Raw genomic sequence first — 24,482 nt, forward strand, 5'->3', positions numbered from 1 at the left:
AGTTTGGAACATTCGACAACTGCTGTATAAAAGCCGAGGCGCTTGACCCGCTTATCAGGTTTACGACGATCGCCGACTGTGTTCGCCGCTCTCGTTGTGCTTTAAGTGTAGCCTGTTTTGTGGGCACAGGTTCGCCCAATAAAAGCTAGTTTTGCCTTTCACAGTATTGCTACTGTGTTCTTTGACGCCACGACCAGGTGACATCTGGTGGAGGTGCTATGTGTTCATGTACCGGACGCCCCCGGCAAGCTGTGATCCAAGCCCGGACCGCGAAGAGAACACCAACGTAGTCCCGGACCATTTTAAGAATATGTTATGTTGGCAGTCGCATCACTTCGCCGTATTTCTATGCACAGCATTTGAAGGCCTCGACCACTACAATGTGCGTTTGAAAAAGAATGTTGATTGATGTCCTCTAGCTCAGTTGAACAGGAAAGCTATACTGTCATCAAAATGCAAGAAAAGTTTTGACAATAACAAATAAAAGCGAGGAAGCAGTTTTGAATTCGAGTAAACATATATAACCAACTTTTATATATAGCTTTCATTGATTACGAGAAAGCGTTTGATTCAGTCGAAACCTCAGCAGCCATGGATGCATATCGGAATCAGAGTGTAGACGAGCCGTATGTAAAAATACTGAAAGATATCTATAGTGGCTCCACAGCCACCGTAGTCTTCCATAAAGAAAGCAGCAAAATCCCAATAAATAAAGGCGTCAGACAGGGAGATACGATCTCTCCAATGCTATTCACAGCGTGTTTACAGGAGGTATTCAGAGACCTGGATTAGGGAAAATTGGGGATAAGATTTACTGGAGAATACCTTAGTAACATGCGATTGGCTGATGATATTGCCTTGCTTAGTAAGTCAGGGGACGAATTGCAATGCATGCTCACTGACCTGGAGAGGCAAAGCAGAAGAGTAGGTCTAAGAATTATTCTGCAGAAAACTAAAGTAATGTTTAACAGTCTCGGAAGAGAACAGCCGTTTACGATAGGTAGCGAGAATGGGCTGGGGTGCGTTTGGCACTTTCAGATCGTGAACAGCAGGTTGCCATTATCCCTCAAGTTCTTCCATGTTCTTCAGCGGCGATGATTTTCGCGTAATGATCATGGCGAGCTTAACGACAAGAATAGGTGTGAAATAGAAGCATGCTTTTTCTACTTTTTAGCACACGCTAACTGCGGTGTAGGTGTGTTTTCTTTGAAAAATGTTCGTTCTGCCTGTGCTTGAATCTCGAAAGAATCTAATCTGCGAGTACTAGAAAAGTACCTTGAGCACATATACATAATATGAGTACAATCCTGTCGGAGACACTATGACATCGTTTTGTGATACAGCTCACCGTTTTCATTTTTGCAGGTCTGTGCGCTGCACTTCCATGAGAGCTTTATTATAAAGAAGTCGGTCTATCATGACCAAAGGAATACAAAGGTTATCGACACCACTTTGCCGGTACAACGACTGGACCCTAGTGCTGAGCCTTCAATATTCAAGGACTGCTCATACTTGTCCACACCACAGTGTTTCGAAACAAGAGAGGAGCCACACGATCGAATGTAGTGACTGGAGTGCTCCCACCTCGCAGAGACATTAGCGGATTCATTGTCGTCATATAGGACTGAAGTTGGCAGGTATCAATTCCAGACAGTAACAGAGCTGAAGGCATGTCTACAGTGATCGTCATTGCCAGAGAAGTGCTCAGTACTGCATACTTCTTCAAGTGTGATGTTCCTGTTGCTAATCGGAGGCACCGTGCCAAGCATCGTAGCTTTTGTTGTGATAAGTGACAGTATGGACATAGCTGTATGCAATCCAAAGGTGAAACTTACCAAATTATATGACTCTCCTGTCCCCGGCAAAGTTCAGGATATCAGATGCATGCTAGAAATTCTAGAGACCTTGGCTACTTTTGAAACACAATCCAATTTTCCTGAGGATGTGTTAAAAGCTGTCGACACCCTGCTCCAGCTTTTGAGACAGTAGCTACCAGTGGAAAATCGACGTGTCCTTAAAGCGCTAAAAGAACGGCTGGAAATAGTCTCAATGAAAATGCCCAGATAGTCACCTAATCTGACAGTTATTGCAAGTCTTCTCCTTACAATAGCGTCCCACGCCTACAAATCCCTGCGACACGCAGGTGTTATTACACTTCCTCACCCTGCAACCACCAGAAAGCTTTGAGCATCATGTCAGCTGTCACCGCAAGGAGATACGGATGAAATTTTTTTCTTACATGAAGAAGCGTGTGAAGTGTCTCGAGCCTCACGAGCGCATACTGATTTTGATATTTGATGAAATTCACTTGAAACCATTCTTCGATTACAAGGGTGGCAATGTTTGTGGAGTTGCCTTTAACTCGTCTGATGCTGCACGACAGCCCACATTTTTGTTGTAGAAAGCTTGGTTTCATCTCTCAAAGAGGGCGCTCACATCCTTCCTGTTAAAACAATTGACGCTGCTATGTTGCATAACGTCACCTTAAAAGTCGTCACTGGCACGGAGCCGAACAGGTACAAAGTAGTATGTATTGTTACTGACAACAGTGATATTAATAGAAAGGCAATGTCAAGCTTTTGAAGTCCTCAAAAGCTGCTGTTTGTGTATCCAGATCCCTGCTACCCAACAAGACCCCTGTTGACACTGTCCACCTCTTGAAATGTGTGCGGGATAGTTGGATGAACTAAAAAAATCATGTCACCAATTTTTATTGCCCGAAGTTTGAGATTGCTAGTTATACAGTTGACAGTGATCATATCATGTAGACTTCGTTTGAAGCACTGCGCAGAGCGCAGACTACACAATCTCGAAGAAGGGTGTTTGCTAAAGTATAGCCACCAGTTAACCTCAAAAGCTTTGACTCCGTCAAAGCTAGAGCGGCAAAATGTGCAGACTGCCCTACAAGTATACAATCAACTTACTGCAGAAGGGCTTCTGGCACATGCCAATGACATTGACAGAGGCGCAGAAACTGCAAAATTTATGAACATTATCGTTCGCTGGTTGTCAGTGGTAAATGTCAAAACACATTGGAGGGGCTTCCAAAAACATGACCATTTTCAAGAGCCAGTGAAAGCATTGAAATATGACGGAAGAAACCAATTTCTTGAGAAATTTACGGACTGGCTAGACAGGGATTGCACTGTTTTGAAATGGCGTTTTCAACAGTGAAACGGTTACCGCCTTGCATCTTACGCCCTCTGGGCTTATGGAATTCTCTCGCTACTTCCTTGAGGAACTTAAGATGCCCTACGTGCTTCACGGAAAAGTTCAGACGGATCCATTCGAGGCGATGTTCGGTCAATACAGAGATGCAGTGGGTACTATTATGCTTTTTGCATGAAGGTGATGAGCTGCTGGTGTTGCCTCCATGTTCGCGAATTCACGTGGCGCGCACCGATCAAGCAGAAGCCGGCTAAGCAACAACACTGAAGAAGTCGCCCCGCATTTTGTATTGCAGTTAGTCCCTCACCTAGAGTACTTCGTCAACCCTCTTTAAAAGTGCATTGCAGCTGACAAGGCTCATAGCTTTATCACAGCAGGTTCTGCCTTTCTTTATAAATGAGCGCATGCTATCTTTTTTTTCACGCTTGTATAGCGGTCACAGTCGCGCTGACTACAGCGATCGATAGAGAGAGAATAAACCATCATAAAAAGCGATACCAAGCGCGGAGGTGGAACCAAGCGATGCGGCCATTTGCCTACCGGATGTGGGTCACTCGCATAGCGCGCAGGCCTGAAGTTTTTAGGAGGTGTTGCCACGGCGCACCTGCGGCTGAGTGACGCCATGGTTGTCACGTGGTTTCTACTTGGTTCATCATCATCATCAGCCTGTTTATGCGCACTGCAGGGCAAAGGCCTCTCCCATACTTCTCCAACAACCCCGGTCATGTACTAATTGTGGCCATGTCGTCCCTGCACACTTCTTAATCTCATCCGCCCACCTAAATTTCTGCCGCCCCCTGCTACGCTTCCCTTCCTTTGGAATCAAGTCCGTAACACTTACTGACCATCGGTTATCATCCCTCCTCAATAAATGTCCTGCCCATGCCCACTTCTTTTTCTTGATTCCAACTAAGGTGTCATTGACCCTCGTTTGTTGCCTCACCCTATCTGCTCTTTTCTTATCCCTTAAAGTTACACCCATCATTCTTCTTTCCATAGCTGGTTGCGTCGTCCTCAATTTCAGCAGAACCCTTTTCGTAAGCCTCCAGGTTGCTGCCCCATATGTGAGTACTGGTAACACACAGCTGTTATTCACTTTCCTTTTGAGGGATAGTGGCAACCTGCTGTTCATGATTTGAGAATGCCTGCCAAACGCTCCCCAGCCCATTCTTATTGTTCTGGTTATTCAGTCTCATAATCCGGATCCGTGCTCACTACCTGCCCTAAGTAGATGTATTCCCATACCATTTCGAGTGCCTCGCTACCTATCGTAAACTGCTGTTCTCTTCCGAGACTGTCAAACATTACTTTAGTTTGCTGCAGATTAATTTTCAGGCCAACCCTTCTGCTTTGCCTCTCCAGGTCAGTGAGCATGCATTGCATTTGGTCTCCTGAGTTTCTAAGCAAGGCAATATCATCAGCGAATCGCAACCTTCTAAGGTATTCTCCATCAACTTTTATCCCCTATTCTTCCCACTCCAGGTCTCTGAATACCTCCTGTAAACATGCTGTGAATGGCATTGGAGGGATCGTATCTCCCTGTCTGACGTTTTTCTTTATTGGGATTTTGTTGCTTTCTCTGTGGAGGACTACGCTGGCTGTGGAGCCGCTATAGATATCTTCCAGTATATTTACATATGGCTCATCTACACCCTGATTCCGTAATGCCTCCATGACTGCTGAGGATTTGAGTGAATCAAACGCTTTCTCGTAATCAGTGAAAGTTATATATAAGGGTTGGTTATATTCTGCAAATTTCTCTATCACATGATTGATAGTGTGAATATGGTCTATTGTTGAGTAGCCTCTACGCCTAGCCTATGCCTGGTCCTTTGGTTGACAGAAGTGTAAGGTGTTCATGATTCTATTTGCGATTACCTTAGTAAATACTTTGTAGGCAACGGACAGTAAGCTGATTGGTCTATAATTTTTCAAGTCTTTGGCGTCCCCTTCGTTATGGATTAGGATTATGTTAGCGTTCTTCCAAGATTCCCGGTACGCTCGAGGCTATGAGGCATTGCGTATAAAGGGTGGCCAGTTTCTCTTGATCAATCTGACCACCATCCTTCAACAAATCTGCTGTTACTTGATCCTCCCCAGCTCCCTTCCCCCTTTGCATAGCTCCTAAGGCTTTCTTTACTTCTTCTGGCGTTACCTGTGGGATTTCAAATTCCTCTAGGCTATTCTCTCTTCCACTATTGCCGTGCGTGCCACTGGTACTGTATAAATCTCTATAGAACTCCTCAGCCACTTGAACTATCCCATCCATATTAGTAACGATGTTGCTGGCTTTGTCTCTTAACGCACACATCTGATTCTTGCCTATTCCTAGTTTCTTCTTCACTGTTTTTAGGCTTCCTCCGTTCCTGAGAGCCTGTTCAATTCTATCCATATTATAGTTCCTGATATCCGCTGTTTTACGCTTGTTGATTAACTTCGAAAGTTCTGCCAGTTCTATTCTAGCTGTAGGGTAAGAGGCTTACATACATTGGCGTTTCTTGATCAGATCTTTCGTCTCCTGCACTAGCTTACTGGTTTCCTGTCTAACGACGTTACCACCGACTTATATTGCGCACTCCTTAATGATGCCCATGAGATTGTCGTTCATTGCTTCAACACTAAGGTCCTCTTCCTGAGTTAAAGCCGAATACCTGTTCTGTAGCTTGACCCGGAATTCGTGTAGTTTCCCTCTTACCGCTAACTCATTGATTGGCTTCTTGTGTACCAGTTTCTTCCGTTCCTTCCTCAAGTCTAGGCTAATTCGAGTTCTTACCATCCTATGGTCACTGCAGCGTACCTTGCCGAGCAGGTGTACATCTTGTATGATGCCAGTGTTTGCGCAGAGTATGAAGTCGATTTCATTTCTAGTCTCACCATTCGGGCTTGCCACGTCTCCACGTCCACTTTCGGCTAACCCGCTTGCGGAAAATGTATTCATTATCCGCATATTATTCTGTTCTGCAAACTCTACTAATAACGCTCCTCTGCTATTCCTAGAGCCTATGCCATATTCTCCCACTGACTTGTATCCAGCCTGCTTCTTGCCTACCCTGGCATTGAAGTCGCCCATTAGTATAGTGTATTTAGTTTTCACTTCACCCATCGCCGTTTCCACGTCTTCATAAAAGCTTTCGACTTCCTGGTCGTCATGACTGCATGTAGGGGCATAGAATTCTGCCACCTTCAATTTGTACCTCTTATTAAGTTTCACAACAAGACCTGCCACCCTCATTCCAATGGAAGCTGTCATTAACTCGCGTTTGTTCCCTCACCCAATCTGCTCTATTCTTATCCCTTTTACACCCGTCCTTCTTTCCATAGCTCGTTGCTTCGTCCTTAATTTAAGTAGAACCCTTTTCGTAAGCCTCCAGGTTTCTGCCTCCGGGTTTGACACGGTTCAAGGTCAACTATGTTTGGTCCGCGAATAACCGACGGAAGGGCGTATGCCGCCGTGGTAGGTGCTGCCACACTGTGAAGCCAGTTCCTACAGCGGCGGCCGCTCACTTTGCCGCTGTCCGAGCACGACTGTTTTGCTGGAAGCAAGGTTGAGAGCGCTGCAATACGACAGTGCATTATCGCAGTCACGTGGATTATATCATATTTCATGGGCCCTTTGCAACCGACGAAAAAAACATCACCACGCAGCACGTAGGTTGCCACAAAAATGAAAAGGATAAGTCATTTATGAACCATCTCTGCAACTTAATGAAACGCACTTGGCCATAATGCGAATATTAAAAAAATTGATTAGTTACCCACAGGTAATTAACTACCAAAGCGGAATATAAAAAAAGATATTTGGAGGAGTGCCACATGACGGTGAAGTGAGTGACCAGCCGCTGTTCACCACATTATTAAAATCCTGAGTTGAAGTTGCGTGGAACACCGTGGATTTTAGTCCACGTGCCCACATCACAAGTATTAAACGAAAATGAAGCGAACAATAATATTCAAATTTACCGTAATTTTTTTGCTGCTTGTAGTGTAGTTATTGGGTGCGTACATAACTATCACAATGCCGCCTCTCACTCTACTCTACAGTACTGCGAGTTCACGTCGTCCTCACCATTGTCTTCCAGGCTGCCGCAATTGCGACTGAGACCAACGAGAGAGCGCCGTCCACGCCCTGGGACCCTTCAAAACTTCCTTACAAACTCACAACGATGCAGAGGTACTTTCCCGTTTTGATGTAACAGTATTCACAAAAGGACTAAGAATGCAGAGCAATATGCTCTTCAAGGTGTAGTTTTTTGGGCGCATTGCTGCTGCTTTTTTTAATGCGGGCGCTAAACTGTGTAGACAGGCACATTAGTTTGTGTAACATCTTTTCTTTTGCATTAGTTAGGGTCAACAAGCAAAAGAGCAGCGGTGGCCGTGCATTCCCTGCAACACGACTCGTTGGACCATGCGTAACGAAGCCGGCCACACATTGATCCGCTCCTTTATTTACGTTCTTATCAGCAAAGCAATGGTATTTAGCATCAACCACAAAAACGCGTTCTTGACAATTGTCGGCGCCGGTTATATTAGGCCTGTGCAAATGCATGTGAAAGTGACTGCGGTACGATGTCTTGTTAGCGCAGGTTGGGCGGCACGTACATCGTGTACATTTATTTTCTTATTATAGCTATTTATCTCATTCTGCACGTCCAGCGCACATTTTCGACAGTCTGAAAGTACATTCAGAATCCATAGAGCGGTAGCTAAAAGCAATAAAAAAAGCATTGTATTATAGTCCCACTCCGGCTTGGGCCACAATGGCCTGCATACGGTATTGGGAATTAACGAAATAAGACACGCTGTACGCCAAGAAAAATAAAGCAAAATGAAATCTGAGTTTATTACGTGCGAAGAGTTTGACTTCAGTATGCGGCACGCCGTGAAGTAGAAAACTCCACATTAGCTTTGACCACTGGCTGAGGCGCCAACCACGGGAAGGGGGAGGGGCGTCGTGGCCCAAGCCCTCTCCAGAAGTTTCTGGGGAAGAGTGGGACCCCGCCAGCGATTCCAGAGCCTATCCACACCCCCCTACACACGTCATTACAGATTTCTTTTTGACATACCTCGACTTTCTCACTTAAAATTTCCTTGCGGCTAATAGGTTGCTGCATCATTGTTCGCGCGGACGCGCATGGGTTTAATTCATACTCTCGCTTTTTTTCTGCAAATCCTGGCAATGGGAGGACAAGCGCATTAAAAACACCAGCGGCGGTGTGTGTGTGTGAAAACCTTTATTGTAATGAGGTCCGGAGGCTCGACTTCTCAAGCCAAGGCGGGCCGCGCCCACGTTGGCACTGTCAGGCCAAGCCTTTCAGCGACATCATGGGCCCTCTGGACTGCCCTTAGTTGGTCCTGAAACAATGGGCTTTGAATCCTTTTCTCCCACTGTGTCCATTCTTCAACGAGGTTGGGGAGAGTCGCGGGACACCCCGTCAGCATATGTCTGATTCCAACGATCCGATTGCAATCCATCTTAATCTCCCTCTCTGGATATATTTTATTAATGGTGTACGGTGTGGGATATGTACCCAATTGCAATAAGCGCAGTGAGATTGCCTGAGCCCTGTTCAGTTTTGAATGTGGCAATGGGAATTGTCTGCGTCCTAAATAGTAATATTTTGGTAACATCATTGTATGTTATTAAATTATCTCTAGATTCCCTGGCTTTATGGTGAACGGCTTGGTTGTGACTGTCACGGTTAGCAAGTCCTCGTGGCAAGTCATGAACAACCTCATTGAGGTTTACCCTAGTCTCGTCCGCTTGCCCCATATGCGCAGGAAACCATCGGATTTCAGTTGTCATAATCACAATGTTTTCAAAAAGTTTAGCTGCAACTCCAGCTACGTAGCCTTTATCAAAACACTCTACAGCGGATTTCGAATCACTGTAAATGAAGGCCCACTTGTTACTCCTGATGGCTAGAGCAATTGCCGCTTGTTCCGCCACCGTAGGGTCCTTGGTAAAAATAGTGAGAGCGTCTTGCGCCTTCCCTTGATAATTTGATACAATGGCCGTATAGGCTTCTTTACCTTTCACCCAGACAGCATCAACTATAGCTGCCAGTTGGTTCTGCTGCTCTATTTCCTTCAAGAGTGCTTTAGCTCTTGCCTTTCTCCTTTCGACATTATGTTCTGGATGCATGTTTCTGGGAAGAGGGTTGGTTCTGATCTTGCTCCTAACTTCAGTCCTTAATTCTACTTCAGCCTCTATTGGGCTCCTTGATGTATTCAGTTCTGCACCTATTGCCTGTATTTTGTTCCTGCCAGCTCGTGACTTTGTCAATCTTTTGTGTTGCGCTAGCTGTTGGGCCTCCGCAATTTCTTCCATTGTATTGTGCACCCCTAGACTCATGAGTTTGTCCGTTGCAGCGTTACTGGGTATCCCAAGGGCTACTTTAACGAGCTTCCTGAGCATCACATTAAGTTAAGTTCCGCCTGCTTCCATTTGAATAATCCAGTCACATAAGTGAAGTGACAGAGAGCAAAGGCATGTATTAGCCTCAAAGCGCTGTCTTCTCCTAGGCCTCTGTGTCTATTGGTAATTCTCCTTAGTAACCTAATGACTTCATCTGTTTTATTCGAGATATGTTGTATTGTTCTATATTTAGCATTGTTTCCCTCTATGTGATACCCAAGAACCTTGATTTTTTTCAGCTAGCCTAATTGCGGATCCTTCATGAGTGTATAAGCACACTCTTGGCTCATCTTCCGAAATGTAACCTCTTGGTTTACGAGCTTTTCTGCAATGTTTAATGACTAAGAGTTCTGATTTGGCTGCCAAGCATTTCAAACCCATGTCTTTCAGTGTGTTCTCTACAACGTATAAACTTTCCTGTAATCTGGTCTCTGTCTGGCCTACATTGCCCTTGGCACTCCATATGGTTATGTCGTCGGCATATATCATATAATGTATACCCTCAATTTTCTGCAGATTTCTTGCAACCTTGGACATTGCTAAATTGAACAGCATGGGTGAGTGCACAGCCCCTTGTGGAGTGCCCCTATTTCCCAAATTCTTAGCTTCTGATTTAAGCTCACCCAGAATGAGTTGTGCAGTTCTGTTTCTAAGAAAGTCCTTAATCATGTTGAAAAGTCTCTTACCTAAACCCATCTCCGAGAGAACGTCAAGTATTGCCTTATGCTTTATACGATCCAAAGCTTTTTCCACATCCAATCCCAAAAGAGCTGTGCTGGCATGCATAAGTTGATGTTTAATCAGCGGCATAGCATCGTGAGTTGACAGCCCTGGACGAAAGCCGATCAAGTTGTATGGGAGGATCTTGTTCTGCTCAACATATTTCGTGAGCCGATTTAGGATGACATGTTCGATAGCTTTGCCTAGACATGACGTTAAGGAAATAGGACGGAGGTTGTCTAGAGTGAGTTGTTTCCCTGGCTTTGGTATGAGGAGAGTATTGGCCACCCTCCATTCCTCTGAGTATACCCCTTGTCTCCAACATTCATTGAAGTGTTCAGTTAGATAATAGATTGATTCATCATCTAGATTTCTTAAAATCTTGTTAGTTATTCCGTCAGGTCCAGCCGCCGATCTACCATTAAGACTGTGAAGAGTCGCCCTCACTTCACTCTCAGTGAAGTCTCGGTCAAGTTCTTCACATACACCTCCCGTATACTCGGGGCTCTCGTCTCCTTCGTTTGGTTGTTTAAGTGGGAGATATTTCGCTGCGAGACTATCAATGATATCCCTCTCTGTCTTATCTTGGTTTTCCTGATGAACCGACTTAGCTATAGCTGTTCTCTTGCTTGTCCCTGTTTCATTCTCGTTGAGCAAGTGCTTGAGGAGGTTCCAGCTAGCTCCATGTTTGAGTCTACCATCACCCGAATTACAGATCTCATCCCACTGTTGCTTCACGAGGGTCTTCGAATGATCATCAATTTCTCTGTTTAATTGCGTTTTTTTTCCTTAGCCTTCTGTTAAGTCTGCGTTTTCCATCTCTGTTTCATAGCCTGTTTGGCCTCAATCAAATGCGCCAGCCTGCTGTCCATAGCTTCAATATTTTCCTCTGTCCTGATTTCTTTAGTGGCCTCCTTGACATCCTCTCTGAGCTGGATGACCCATGCTTTAAGGGGCTCCTGCTCGGCATCTAGAGGCCCCACTTTCCCTCTGTTCGCCCTAATTTTTCTGAAGTGATCCCACTCAGTGAATTTGAAGATTGTTTCCTGCTTCGGTATGCGTATGGTTATGTGTATGATGTAAAGATCGCTTCCGAGATCCAAGTTTGAATTTTCCCAATTGGCTCCTCTTGAATTGTTTACAAAAGTAAGATCTGGCGTGGAGTCCCTGCCTGTGGAAGTGCCACAACGGGTGGGATACGCAGGATCAGTAAGCAAGCATAACCTGAGATCAATGGCAAGACTCCATAGCTCCTCTCCCTACATTGTGTTCCAAGCATATCCCCATGTGTGATGGGAGCATTAAAGTCCCCTCCAATAATGAGAGGGGATTTTTTGGCAACCGAAAGCACCTTGTTGAAGAGTGCTCTAAACCTCTGTCTCATTTCGTTAGGACTTCTGTAAATATTCAAGCAGAAAATGCTTTGCGTCTTACCTCTGTTCCTTTTAACCTTAATCTCAACTAGAATAAATTCAAACCTGGAATGTCTAAGGTGAATCTCATGCTCAATGTATGGCAACTTTTTGTCAATGAGCGTCACCAACCCCCTCTCCATTTTTTTGTCTCTACATATAACTTTGTACCCAGTGAGCATAATTTCGTCCGCTAAGGTTTCCTGCAGCATAATTACCTATGGCCTGGCCTCAGATGTTTTGATCACCTGTTGCAGTGCTGCTTTTTTGTGTTGGAACTCACGACAATTCCTTTGCCACACGTTAAATCCATGATTACTCTCCATTGTTATTAGGTGAGGCTGCCTTTCTATTACCTGCTATTTTCCTCTTTGTGATGGCCCCCGACAATCCAGGAATGGACTTTATACTATCCGCCTCCGGTGGCAGATACTCATCATCATCATCCCCTCGCGCCTCCGTTTTCCTAAGTCTTTTCTCCGCCGTTAGCCTCCATTTCCACAATTTGTCCACTTTAAAGTTGATCGTTTCCACTGTCTCTGTTATCACTTTAATTGCTTCTTTTATTTCGCTCAGGGCTGAGACGACTGAATCACCCTCGGAACTTACCGCTCCCTTTTTAGGGGCAGGGGAGCTGAATTCCCCTGGATCGTTGCTTTTGCTCACAGGTCTACCTATCTCTACTCTAGCAGGGCTTGACTGCTCTTTTTTACGAAGCTCTACTACCTGCCTGGTCTATTCTTCATTAGCTTTTCTTAAAGAGGCTACTTCTTACAGTAATTGCTCTATTCTGGCATCATTGTTATTACCCACAGCCGCCGAGGCGCCCCCAGCAACGCTCGCCATACCTTTGACTTTGTCAGCCCAGGTGGTTCCTGGCGTCAGCTTCTCGCCAGGGATTGAGTCTCTTTGCACGAAGTGCACCTGCGCTTCCCTTGACTTGGAGTGCCTTCTCTCGCTGGATAGCGAACGACGCCTGGATCTGGTGCGACTCCTGGAGCACGAGTGCTCCCTGTCCTCGGGGCGATGGTTGGGCGCCAGCTGTTGCGCCTCCGACTGCGCTCTTCTTGACGACCGAGTCCTGTTGCGCTCTCTTCGACGGAGTCGTACGACGTAAGGCACTTGAAATTTTTTCTTACAAAACTTGTCGCCGGTAGGGTGATCGCTGTCACAAAATTTGCACCTAAGTACACACACGTTCCTCTCCTGGGTTGCGAGTTCCACAACGCCTGCACTGAACAAAGTCAGGTGTTGGACACACATCAGAGCAGTGCCCGACCCTTCCGCAGGTGAAGCAGGCGTCGAATTGCTTCCTGTAAAGGTAACATCTGACTAATGTGGATCCATACCTGACAAAATTGCACACTTTGATTCCATCGAAAAGTACTATGACCGATTCCTACGTCTTGATGCGCTTAGCAACCAGCGCAAGCGGGTTCAAATCATGCACGATATTTATTGATATCATAGCTTGGGAGTCTCTGATGTCCACTCTTCGGATGACGCCTTTGCATGTGGAATGTGGTGCCGCTTCGTATGCATTTACCTCGTATTCCGCTTCCATGATCTTGAAACACTTGATTCTGACGTACTTCGCAGCATGTTCAGGCTTAGGTGTGCTGACTACGATGATATTTTAAGTGAAGTTTGGTCAGACAACATCTTCACGAGCCTCGTCATCCGTTAGGCCGGATGCCTCGATGACTGCTGAACCAATCGTGGTGGTGCTCACCTTGTTCAAATTGAGCCCTCCTCGATGCCGTATATTGATCTTTGTGATGTGTGGTGCGCGACATGGTGCGGGGAGCGCGACGGCCAAGAGCAGACGACGCTGAGTGCACGCGCGCCGAGGTGGAAGAAGGAAAACAACGACGACGAAGAGCGTCCGGCACGAGAACGCGCGGCGCAGGAAAGACAGCAAAAAGAAAAAAAAGCAACCAATCAAGAAAGACCACGGAGCGTCGGGCAGCCAATCCGAAAATGCCAAATCGGCCAGACCAAAAGAAAATCATTAGGCAACGTGTGCCGCTTGAACATACATACTTTCACCAAAACTGGAGGACGCTTAAGCTTCGCCTCCAAGAATGGAACGCGATAGCGTCCCCGTCGACCCGCCAAGGGATGTAAGCAATGGGCTACGGCGCAGCGACTACGCGCCCCGAATCGGACGCGGTGAGCGTCGAGAAACGCAGCGTTCGGCGCGACAACGAAATGTGCGCCTGAGCAAGCGACGCACGCCTGAGCCTTAGAAACAGCTCGTTTCTAAGGCGACACCGCATTCACTAGAGGCGCGTTTGTACCGCTTTGAAGCATCGAACTCGTGGCTCAACAATAAAGAAAAAAAAAACTCGTGGCTCAGTGGTAGCACCTCCGTCTCACACTCCGGAGACCCTGGTTCGATTCCCACCCAGCCCATCTTGCAAGTTGTTTTTTTATTGATGAGGTGCCTGCTGGGATTTATCGCTCACGGCCAACGCCGCCGACGCTGACACCGACGCCGACACCGACGACACCGGCTTTTCTGCGACACGAGATCCTTAACGCTATCGCGTTAAAAAGCGTGGTGCGCTGGCAGAACAGGGCACACGCAAGAGGACACGCAGGGAGACGCCGGGGAGACGCCAGGAGAGTCCCAGGAAGCGACGGCAGGAGGAGGTCAACCACCGGAGCGGGCGTTGAAGACGGGCCGTTGGGTTCCGGACCCGAGCCCACCAGGACTTCACCCGACCGGGGCCTCCTGCCAACTTGTTCCTGTGCGTCGCTCGTCTACCCGAGCGTGGCGTCAGCTCCTCAATGCCGGTGAGCCTCTGCGCCAGTGGGCAGGGCGAGAACAGTCGGGCTACGGGCCCGAGTTCTACGCCTGCTGCCCGGCCAGAACACCACCCCCGTCTGTCGTGCCACCTGCTGCCCGAGGCCGGCGTCCGAGCTTCTGCGCCCGTTGGCGAGACGGGAACAGTCAGGCTACGGGCCCGAGTTCTACCGCAGCTGCCCGGCCAGAACGCCGACGCCGTCTGTTCCTGCCACCCAGCCGCCAGCGTTACCTCGCCTAGCCAGAGCTAGCGCGCTCCCGGCGCCCGGTCGGTCAGCTTACGCCGCGACCAATTGGTGAGAACGGCGCCACTCCTTCTGCCAGCTTCTCACCGCGTTGCCGCGTCGAGACTGCGACGCGTCCCCGCCCTCGTGGCAAGCCCGGACTCGCGCCCTCGTTAACCACGTGCAAGCCCTATATATGTGTTCCTCACCGCAATGTCCGCTTGAGTGTTTATTTTATGCATGCTTTCCATTTTCTTCTGTTCATCTTAAGCCTTCTTTAGTTTGATTAAAAGTATTTGTGTGTGTGTTCAAACCAACGGCTTTGTCCTCAATTGGGTTCTCGGAGGCTCCGCCTAAGAGAACCGTTAAAACATTGAGAACACGAACCTTTGGCCCCACATTTGGGTCATCACAAATTGGCGTCCACGACAGGACAAAGCCGTTCGTTTGGATTTTTTTTTCTCTAGCGGCTAGGAACTATGGCTAGCTCACAAGACTTGTTAGCCTTAGCCGAGCGCATGGGGCTAGAAGGTGCGGAGTTGAGGGCATGGTTGAACGAGCAGGAAGCGCGGGCGCGAGAAGAGCGGGCAGCGGAGCGCGAGGCTAAAAAGCAGGAGCTTGTATTAGAGGAGCGAAATCTACAGTTACGGCTTAAAGTCGCGGAAGCTGAGGGTAATCGTGGTGAGACGAGCCAACGGCAGCTAGAATTGGAGGAGCGAATGCTTCAGCTGCGGCTCCAAATGGCGGCGACATACGCTGCAAGGACAGCTGACCGAGGGCCAGGAGGGAGTGCCCCATTCAGCGTGAATCCCCACAGTTTAATGCCGGGATTCAACGAAAGCGGGGACGACGTGGATGCCTATTTAAAAAACTTCGAAAGCGTCGCCACCGAACAAGGGTGGCCTAGAGACAAATGGGCCACTGCTCTAAGTTTATGCCTGAGCGGAGAAGCTTTGAAAGTCTTTGGACGTCTGTCTCCAGAAGACTCCCTCGACTACGATAAACCCAAGTTGGCGTTGCTCCAGCGTTTTCGGTTTACGGCGGAAGGCTATCGGGAGAAGTTCCGACAGAGCAAACCCCAAGATGGGGAAACTGGAAAACAGTACGCAACTAGGCTACTGAGTTTCTTTGATCGGTGGGTGGAAATGTCCAAAACCGAAAAGGAGTATTTGGCACTGCGCAACCTAGTGGTGATAGAGCCGTTTCTGAACAACTGTCATCATCGGTTAGGACTCTTCCTGCGCGAGAATAGCTACCGCCAGCTAGATGACATGGCCGAAGCTGCCGATAATTTCCTAGAGGCTCAGAGACAGCCCAATTTGTTAGTGTTCCGGCTGAAATCGGAAGACAGTGACCCTACGGAGAAAACCGTAAGCCCATCTGAGAGAGTTCCAGTGCGATGCTTCGTATGTGGAAAACTGGGTCACGGGGCATCAGACTGCCGATCTAAGTTGAGGCAACCGTACTGCGGGTATTGCCGTAAGCCCGGGCATGATGTCAAAGCCTGCACCAAGAAAAATGATCCACCAAGGACGTCTTGCCTGTTGTCGCCGGAAGAGCACCTGGAAGATTCGAACGCAGTAGTCGTTGAACAAGACATAGCTAACGCGGTGAAGACCCCCACAAGGACTGTAGCACGCAAGATGCCAGTGCTAAAGGGCTTCGTCTTCGGACAGACCGCGTCAGTCTTGCGCGATACGGGAAGCAACACGCTGGTCGTGCGTCGTTCCCTCGTACCAGACAAGGCTCTGACAGGGACCACCGCTAAGCTTGTCCTGGCGGATGGCAGCAGCATTGAAATTCCCCAGGCCAAGGTTGAAATTAATTCACCTTATTTTTCTGGTACAGCGATTGTGAAGTGTGTGACAGCTCCTCTATACGATGTTATTATCGGGAATGTACCAGGCTCACGAGAACCTCACGATCCAGATAAAACCTGGACAAGGAGACTGAAGAAGCTCATCAATGATGGTATAGCAAGTGGGAAAAGAACGAAGAGAGAAGACCATTCCCCGGATGCTTTGCTGGTCGGCATGAAGAGCCGAGCCCAACAGCCGAAAACATCCGCGATCAATATCAGCGCCTTGAAAATAACCAGGAAGGATCTTACCATGACCCAGAACGAAGATAAGACCTTAGAGTCTTGCAGGAACAAAGTGTGTCAAGTGTTCCAAGGCAAAAGATTGGCATCCTACTCATTCGAAGTAGTAAAGGGAGTGCTGTATCGCCGTTGCCGGCTGTCCTCGGGCAAAACGATCCAACAAGTGGTAGTGCCCCGAAAATTGCGTGGTCAAGTGCTCACTTGGGCACACGAAAGCCTGATGGCAGGACACAAAGGAATCAAGAGAACGATCGATCGTGTTCGAGAATCCTTCTACTGGCCAGGAGTCCAAGAAGCAGTGAGAAGATACGTACGCTCTTGGGACACTTGCCAGCGAACGTATCCTAAGAGCAAGATACGCCAGCGGAAAGTTGGTGACCGCGCCCTTATCCTGCTTCCAACGACGGCCAACAAACTGTCGATGCACTGGAAGGGGCCTTTCTTGGTCACAGGAAAGAAAAGCAACTTTGATTACTGGCTGGATTTGGGACATACCACAAAACTGTTCCATATTAACATGCTGAAGCGCTATGAAGAGCGTGAACCGGAAAGTTCCCCACAGTCAGCATCATTCATCGTGGTAGAGGAGGACACCCCTATACCTTCCTTCACAACAAATGAGTGCCCGGGTACAGAAGCAATTAAGCTTGGCGATGACCTTCAAGAAGGTCAACGTGCGCAACTTCGCAGGGCGGACTACATAGGTAGAATACAGGGGGAACTACAACCCTACGTCTCTAGACGTTATTGTTACCATTGCAAGGTTATGTCATCGCAATGCCATGCTGTTAGTGTTTGATGCTAGTTTCTTTGTTTTTTTTTTACTTGGTGTGTTTTCTTTGAATTAGAGTTTTCCTTTAACGGTTTCATCTGTGCCACTCTGTGAACTGTGCATTGGAACCATACAGTGCGTTCTTGTGAACGTACCATGACTGTAGTGTGCCAAGTATGCGTGAACTATGTCGCGCACTGAGCGGCAGTTTTTCCTCAGAAAAACTTGTTAAAAAAAGGGGCTTGTGTGATGTGTGGTGCGCGACATGGTGCGGGGAGCGCGACGGCCAAGAGCAGACGACGCTGAGTGCACGCGCGCCGACGTTGAAGAAGGAAAACAACGACGACGAAGAGCGTCCGGCACGAGAACGCGCGGCGCAGGAAAGACAGCAAAAAGAAAAAAAGCAACCAATCAAGAAAGACCACAGAGCGTCGGGCAGCCAATCCGAAAATGCCAAATCGGCCAGACCAAAAGAAAAAGAGTGGTGCGCTGGCAGAACAGGGCACACGCAAGAGGACACGCAGGGAGACGCCGGGGAGACGCCAGGAGAGTCCCAGGAAGCGACGGCAGGAGGAGGTCAACCACCGGAGCGGGCGTTGAAGACGGGCCGTCGGGTTCCGGACCCGAGCCCACCTGGACTTCACCCGACCGGGGCCTCCTGCCAACTTGTTCCTGTGCGTCGCCCGTCTACCCGAGCGTGGCGTCAGCTCCTCAAGGCCGGTGAGCCTCTGCGCCAGTGGGCAGGACGAGAACAGTCGGGCTACGGGCCCGAGTTCTACCGCAGCTGCCCGGCCAGAACGCCGACGTCGTCTGTTCCTGCCACCCAGCCGCCAGCGTTACCTCGCCTAGCCAGAGCTAGCGCGCTCCCGGCGCCCGGTCGGTCAGCTTACGCCGCGACCAATTGGTGAGACCGGCGCCACTCCTTCTGCCAGCTTCTCACCGCGCTGCCGCGTCGAGACTGCGACGCGTCCCCGCCCTCGTGGCAAGCCCGGACTCGCGCCCTGGTTAACCACGTGCAAGCCCTATATGTGTGTTCCTTACCGCAATGTCCGCTTGAGTGTTTATTTTATGCATGCTTTCCATTTTCTTCTGTTCATCTTAAGCCTTCTTTAGTTTGACTAAAAGTCTTTGTGCGTGTGTTCAAACCAACGGCTTTGTCCTCAATTGGGTTCTCGGAGGCTCCGCCTAAGAGAATCGTTAAAACATTGAGAACACGAACCTTTGGCCCCACATTTGGGTCATCACAATCTTGCTGTGCACATCAGGCAGTTGATGTATTCTCGAAGCTCTGATAACCCGATTCTTAACCATTCCACCGACGGCGGTTTTCTTGACGCCATGCTCTCGCTGATTGCGTGGCGATGTGCTCTCCTCATCCACAGCCTTTGTGCTAGCTCGTGATCTTCGGCCAGCCGCGACTTGCCAGCCGAAGTCGTCCTGAGCATTGTTTCTTTCATTTCCAGAAAAATCTTCATCTTCCATGCTTGTATCCGCCATGCCTGCGGGCAGGTAGGCTTACTAGGCCCAACAAAGGCCCTACTCCTCACTAAGCTTAGCTCCGCTAAGCTCAAGTCGGCGTCTAGGAGCAGAAAAGGTTCTGTAAAATTGTGAAAATAGGAGCCCCACCTCGAATCTTGGTGTCAGTCGATTCTCCGTCGCTTCGTGGATCCAGTGGCATGCTTCTTTTCGTTAGACTCTCGAAATTGGCGAGCGGAGCACGGCAAAAAAAAACGGAGCCGATGCTTCCACGTCTGCACTGCTCGGCGTTTCTTCTTCCTCACCAGCGGCGGTGGCCTGATCCGTATTTTCTCACGTGACTGTTTTAAGTTTCCATGGTAAACACCATGGGCATACGCTATATATATATATTGTGATACAGCAGCGTTATCACGACGTTTATTACGCGTGGGAGATGAGCGAGCCCCACAAGCGATCGTGAAGCAGACTGCCGTATGAGCCCCACATAATGATGATCATGCACAGATGACTAAGTATCGCTTATAAATGCCCACACTAATGTCCCCTACCGCGAGAGCGGCCACCCTGGCCGCAATTCCAAGGCACGGCAAACGCCTCGTGAAAGGCTTCATACGGGAAACTTGGACAACCTCAGCAGCGTGGCAGCGGCGGTAATTTTGAACAATAACTGGTGCCACGTGATAGTTAACCGGAGAGATCTGCTCAAAGACTTTGTAGGGGCCAATGAACCGAAGATGAAACTTGTTACGCAAGCCAGGAGTACGAACTGGTGTGCGGTGTAGCACTTCCTCGCCAGGGCGGAAGCACACGACGCGATGAGAGGCGTCGTAATGCTGCTTGCGGTCCTGTTGCCGTACTTCGTTGTTGATGCGGGCGAGCTGGCGACAACGCAGAATGCGTGACACATATTCTTCACAGGAGGATGGGCATCCATAGACAGTTGGCGCGAAGAAAGAGACGTCAAGACAGGAAGAGGGCAAACGACCATAGACATGGTAAAATGGCGAGTAACCGGTCGTGGGTTGAACGGCGGTATTGTACGCAAAAGTCACGAATGGCAAAATTGCGTCTCAGTTTCTGTGATCTGGTTCGATGTACATAGCTAGCATGTCTGACAGCTTGTGATGAAATCGCTCTGTTAGGATGCTGGTTTGTGGATGGTAACTGGAGGGAGTCTTGTGTGTGGTTCCGGAGGCTCTGAGTACTTCGTCTACTAGTTACGAGATGAATGCTTTTCCACGGTCGCTCAGGAGGACGCGAGGAGCACCGTGACGCAGCATTAAGGCTTGGAGTATGAATGCAGCAACTTCAGACGCTCGGTCAGAACTAACACAAGTTGTTTCGGCGTAGTGTGTCAAGTGGTCAACGGCTGTTACAATCCGTCGTTTACCGGTGAGAGTCACAGGAAGAGGACCATACAGGTCAATGCCAATGACTGCAAATGGTTGCGGTGGAAACGGAACCGGTTGCAGTTGTCCGCTTAGTGCTTATATAGGGAGCTTTCGACGCTGACATATGGCGCAGGAAGCGGCATACCTCGCTACACTGGCGGGCAAGCCAGGCCAGTAGAAGTGATTCTTTATGCGGCCATAGGTTTTCGGGAAACCAAGGTAACCAGCAGTCATGTCGTCGTGAGAAGCCTGCAGGACATGAGCACGTAGAGAGCGCGGCAGGACAGGAACCGAGCGTTGACCGTCAGGGTGATAGACAGGGCCATACAGGGTGCGGTCGTCAATCTTAACTTGCGCAAGCTGTCGACGAGGGCGAGCGTTAGGCGGGCGCGAAGCTCCTTGAAGGTGGTCTATGATGCGCCGACAGTAAGTGTCGGCAAGTTGATCAGATTGGAAGACTCTGTTGTCGTGTGTAGCCATCTCGTCTACAGTGGCCAACGAGAAAGCATGTGAAGAGGCTTCGTGCGAAAGCTTGTCAGGATGATAGTAGGAGCTCCAGCTCCATTGCATGGTGTCGTAGGAAGCGGACAGCGAGCAAGTGCGTCTACATCCTGGTGTTTTTTTCTGCACTTGAAGCTAATAGTAAAGTCGTCTTCCTGCAGACGAAACGTCCACTGAGCAAGTCGTCCAAACAAGTTCTTCAGCGTCGAAAGCCAGCATAATGCATGATGGTCTTTAAGGATAGTGAAATGGCGGCCGTGAAGATAAGGTCGAAACTTCTGAACAGACCACACGATAGCTAGGCATTCCTGCTCCGTGATGGTGTATTTCTTTTCGGCGTTTGTGAGAACGCGACTTCCGCACGCGATGACGCTCTCACCTAAAGTGTCGTCTCGCTGTAGGAGAATGCCACAAATGCCGTGACCACTAGCATCCGTATGCAGGTGGGTAGGAGCAGCTTCATCATAATGGCAAAGCACTGGTTGAGATGTGAGAGTGCGCTTTAGATGGGCGAACGCTGATTCACATTCAAGAGACCACACAAAGGGAACATTAGAACCCAATAATTTGTGCAGAGGTGACGCTGTTGAGGCGAAGTCTCGTGTGATACGGCGAAAATAGGAAGCGAGGCCGAGGAAACTGTGCAAATCTTTGGTCTTTTCGGGACGAGGGAAGTGCCGAACTGCCGAAATCATCTCAGGATCTGGACGAATGCCGTCTTTGCTCACAATGTGACTTGATGCCTTCATCGTGTTGCTCGCAAAATGACATTTCTTGGTATTTAGCTGATGTCCAGCGTTGGCAAGGCACGTGAGAACTTCATCCACGCGTTTCAGGTGCTGAGAGAAGGTTGACGAGAAAACAACAATATCGTGCAAATGGCACAAGCAAGTCTTCCACTTAAGGCCACGCAGAACGCTGCGAATCTTGCGCTTGAACGTTGCGGGCGCATTGCAGAGGCCGAAACGCATGACAATAAACTCATAGAGCCCATCTGGTGTCGAAAACGTTGTTTTCTCTTTATCGTCCTGATGCATAGGCATCTGCCAGTAGCCGGAACGCAGATCGAGACTGGAGAAATACTCGGCACTCTGTAGGAAATCCAAGGCATCGTCTATTCGCGGCATATGGTATAGTCCTTCCATGCTATCTTGTTAAGTGCTGGGTAGTCGATACAAAATCGAACAGAGCCGTCTTTTTTTACGAACCAAAACAATGGGGGATGACGAAGGGCTAGCAGAAAGGCGTATTATGTTCCGTTGAAGCATGTCGGTGGCATTATCGTGAATGACTTTCCTTTCGGTTAGCGATACGCGATATGGTCTACGGCACACGATGGATGTGCCATCTGTCTCTATGCGATGCGTCGTAATCGAGGTTTTTCCCAACAAAGATGAATGTGCATCAAACGAAGCTTCATATTTTTGTAGCAAAGCAAGCAACTGTTGTGACTGCGAAGGTGTCAGGTCGGAACAGATGGCAGCTCCAAGAGCTGAATGAGATGCGGTCTGTCCAGTACAAGGAACCTCAGAGGAAGCTGCTTTAAAGGAAACAACAGAGATGAGTATCTTCGGATGAGGGATGAGTATCTTTTCGGATGTCGGGTTTGTAGTACAGAGAAGTGCAGGTGCAGACAGTGTGCAGGTGGTAATACGAGCACGTCGCCGCAGTCAATGACATCAGACGTGATAGTAACAATGTTTTCATGGCAAGGCGGCATCGCGGTATCTTCTACAGCAAGCAAGTGAAGTGCTGCGTCATCTGCATGAAGTGAGCAGGCCGTGTCGGCCATGTGGAGAACGCGTTGCCCGCAGCACATGGAGGCGGAGGCCGTAGAAAAAGAATCGCATCCCATTATGAGCTGCTGGGCACACAAACTTAGCACTGCAAATTGCACGTAATGCAGAAGTCCGTCGATGGAAATACGAGCAGTGCACATGGCGGTAGGTTGAACGGCGGCCCATTGAGCAGCGAGTAGCGTAGGTCCATCATAGTGGGCCGTAACTTTCCGGAGTCGCGAACACAATGCATGATGAGTAACCGAAACAATAGCACCAGTGTCTATCAGAGCTGAGACTTGTACACCTTCTACTACAACCAATATGATATTGCACTGACGCGATGGAGAAATTTCTGTCCTTTCGTTCGATGCAGCTTTTCCTTCAAAAGCTGCATAATACAGTGTTCCGGACGACGCTCGGCGAATTGAGAAGCAGGTCGAAGTGGGGACGTAGAACTGCGAAGGGGTGACGGCGAGCGGCGTCTCGCAGGACGATACGTCGGAACCGTCACGGATCCTACAGTAGGCGATGGAGAGCGGCCGCGCGGTGGAGCATAAGGACGGCGTTTGTCATGGAGGCTCCCTAGACGTTCGAATGTAGCTTCGGGCGAAAAGTAATCTGGTTCGTATGCGTCATAACCGTGACGCTGGTCTTGCTGGCGCTTGCGGCAAGAACGTGCTATGTGGCCACGATAGCTGCAGTTGTAGCAGATGGGACGAGGAGGTCACCATGGCGGATAGCAGGTCTTGGTAAGTGTGCTGGTAGTCATGGTAGCCATGTGGGTCGGCTTTGGTTTTTGAGGTATCGGTGGAACGATGACTGGAGTAACTGCGGCTACTTGTGCATACATTGGTGGGTCCCGAGGGGTTAGAGGATCCGTCTACGCTGCACCAGCCATGGATGCCAATTCTTCCTTGACAACGTCTCGCAGATTGGTATCCGATACACGAGAAGGCATAGGCCCTGTGGCGAAGCCAAGATACTGTAGCTCTTCACGAATTATTGTGCGGATCATTGCTCGTAACGTGGGGTCGTCGGCGGTAGTGGTTGCAGTGATGTCTGGCTGCAACCGTACTGATTCGAGTTCGTCGAGGCGCTGGAAAGTAGCGACGATATGAGCGACGGTAGCGGGGTTCTTGATGGCTAAGGCATTGAAAGCGACAGTTCCGATGCCTTTGAGGATATGGCGAACCCTGCCTGATTCGGTCATGGCCGTGTTCACGCGTCGACAAAGAGCAAGCACATCCTGGATGTACGACGTATATATTCCCCGATATGTTGCTTGCGAGTGCCCATCGTCTTTTTTGCGAGGGTGGAACGAACATCCGGTGTGCCTAAGATTTCGCAGAGCTGCTGTTTGAAGGCACTCCAGTTCGTGAAATCAACCTCATGGTTAAAAAACCAAGTCTTCGCTACTCCTGTGAGATAAAAGGCGACGTGACGTAGCTTGGACGAAGCGTCCCAACGATTAGCCGAACTCATTCGGTCGTAGTCGTCGAACCAATGCTCGATGTCTTCACCGCGAGGTCCAGCAAACAGATGGGGATCACGCTGGTGCCCACTGACAATCCAATAGGGAGAGGCTGGGGTAGCCGAGGCCGAGATGGTTGAAGTAGAAGTGCCCGTTGGGTCGTCCTGCGACATACTGACGGACAGCTGGCACAATCGCCGACCTGATCGAAGCTCCGGGAGGTTGAGCGGGGAGTCAG

At 48.9% G+C, this 24,482-nt stretch overlaps 1 protein-coding gene across 1 annotated transcript in view; it reads left to right on the forward strand.

The window, feature by feature from the left end:
* LOC135908719 (uncharacterized) overlaps window positions 1–24,482 on the forward strand; it is a 212,176-nt gene that overhangs the window by 86,002 nt on the left and 101,692 nt on the right. The window contains exon 3 of the mRNA XM_070536551.1: window positions 7,248–7,339. Coding sequence (XP_070392652.1) covers window positions 7,332–7,339 — 8 coding nt within the window. The 5' untranslated portion in view covers window positions 7,248–7,331. The remainder of the gene's footprint in view (window positions 1–7,247; window positions 7,340–24,482) is intronic.

The sequence above is a fragment of the Dermacentor albipictus genome, chromosome 3, assembly GCF_038994185.2.
Source record: "Dermacentor albipictus isolate Rhodes 1998 colony chromosome 3, USDA_Dalb.pri_finalv2, whole genome shotgun sequence".
NCBI lineage: Eukaryota > Metazoa > Arthropoda > Arachnida > Ixodida > Ixodidae > Dermacentor > Dermacentor albipictus.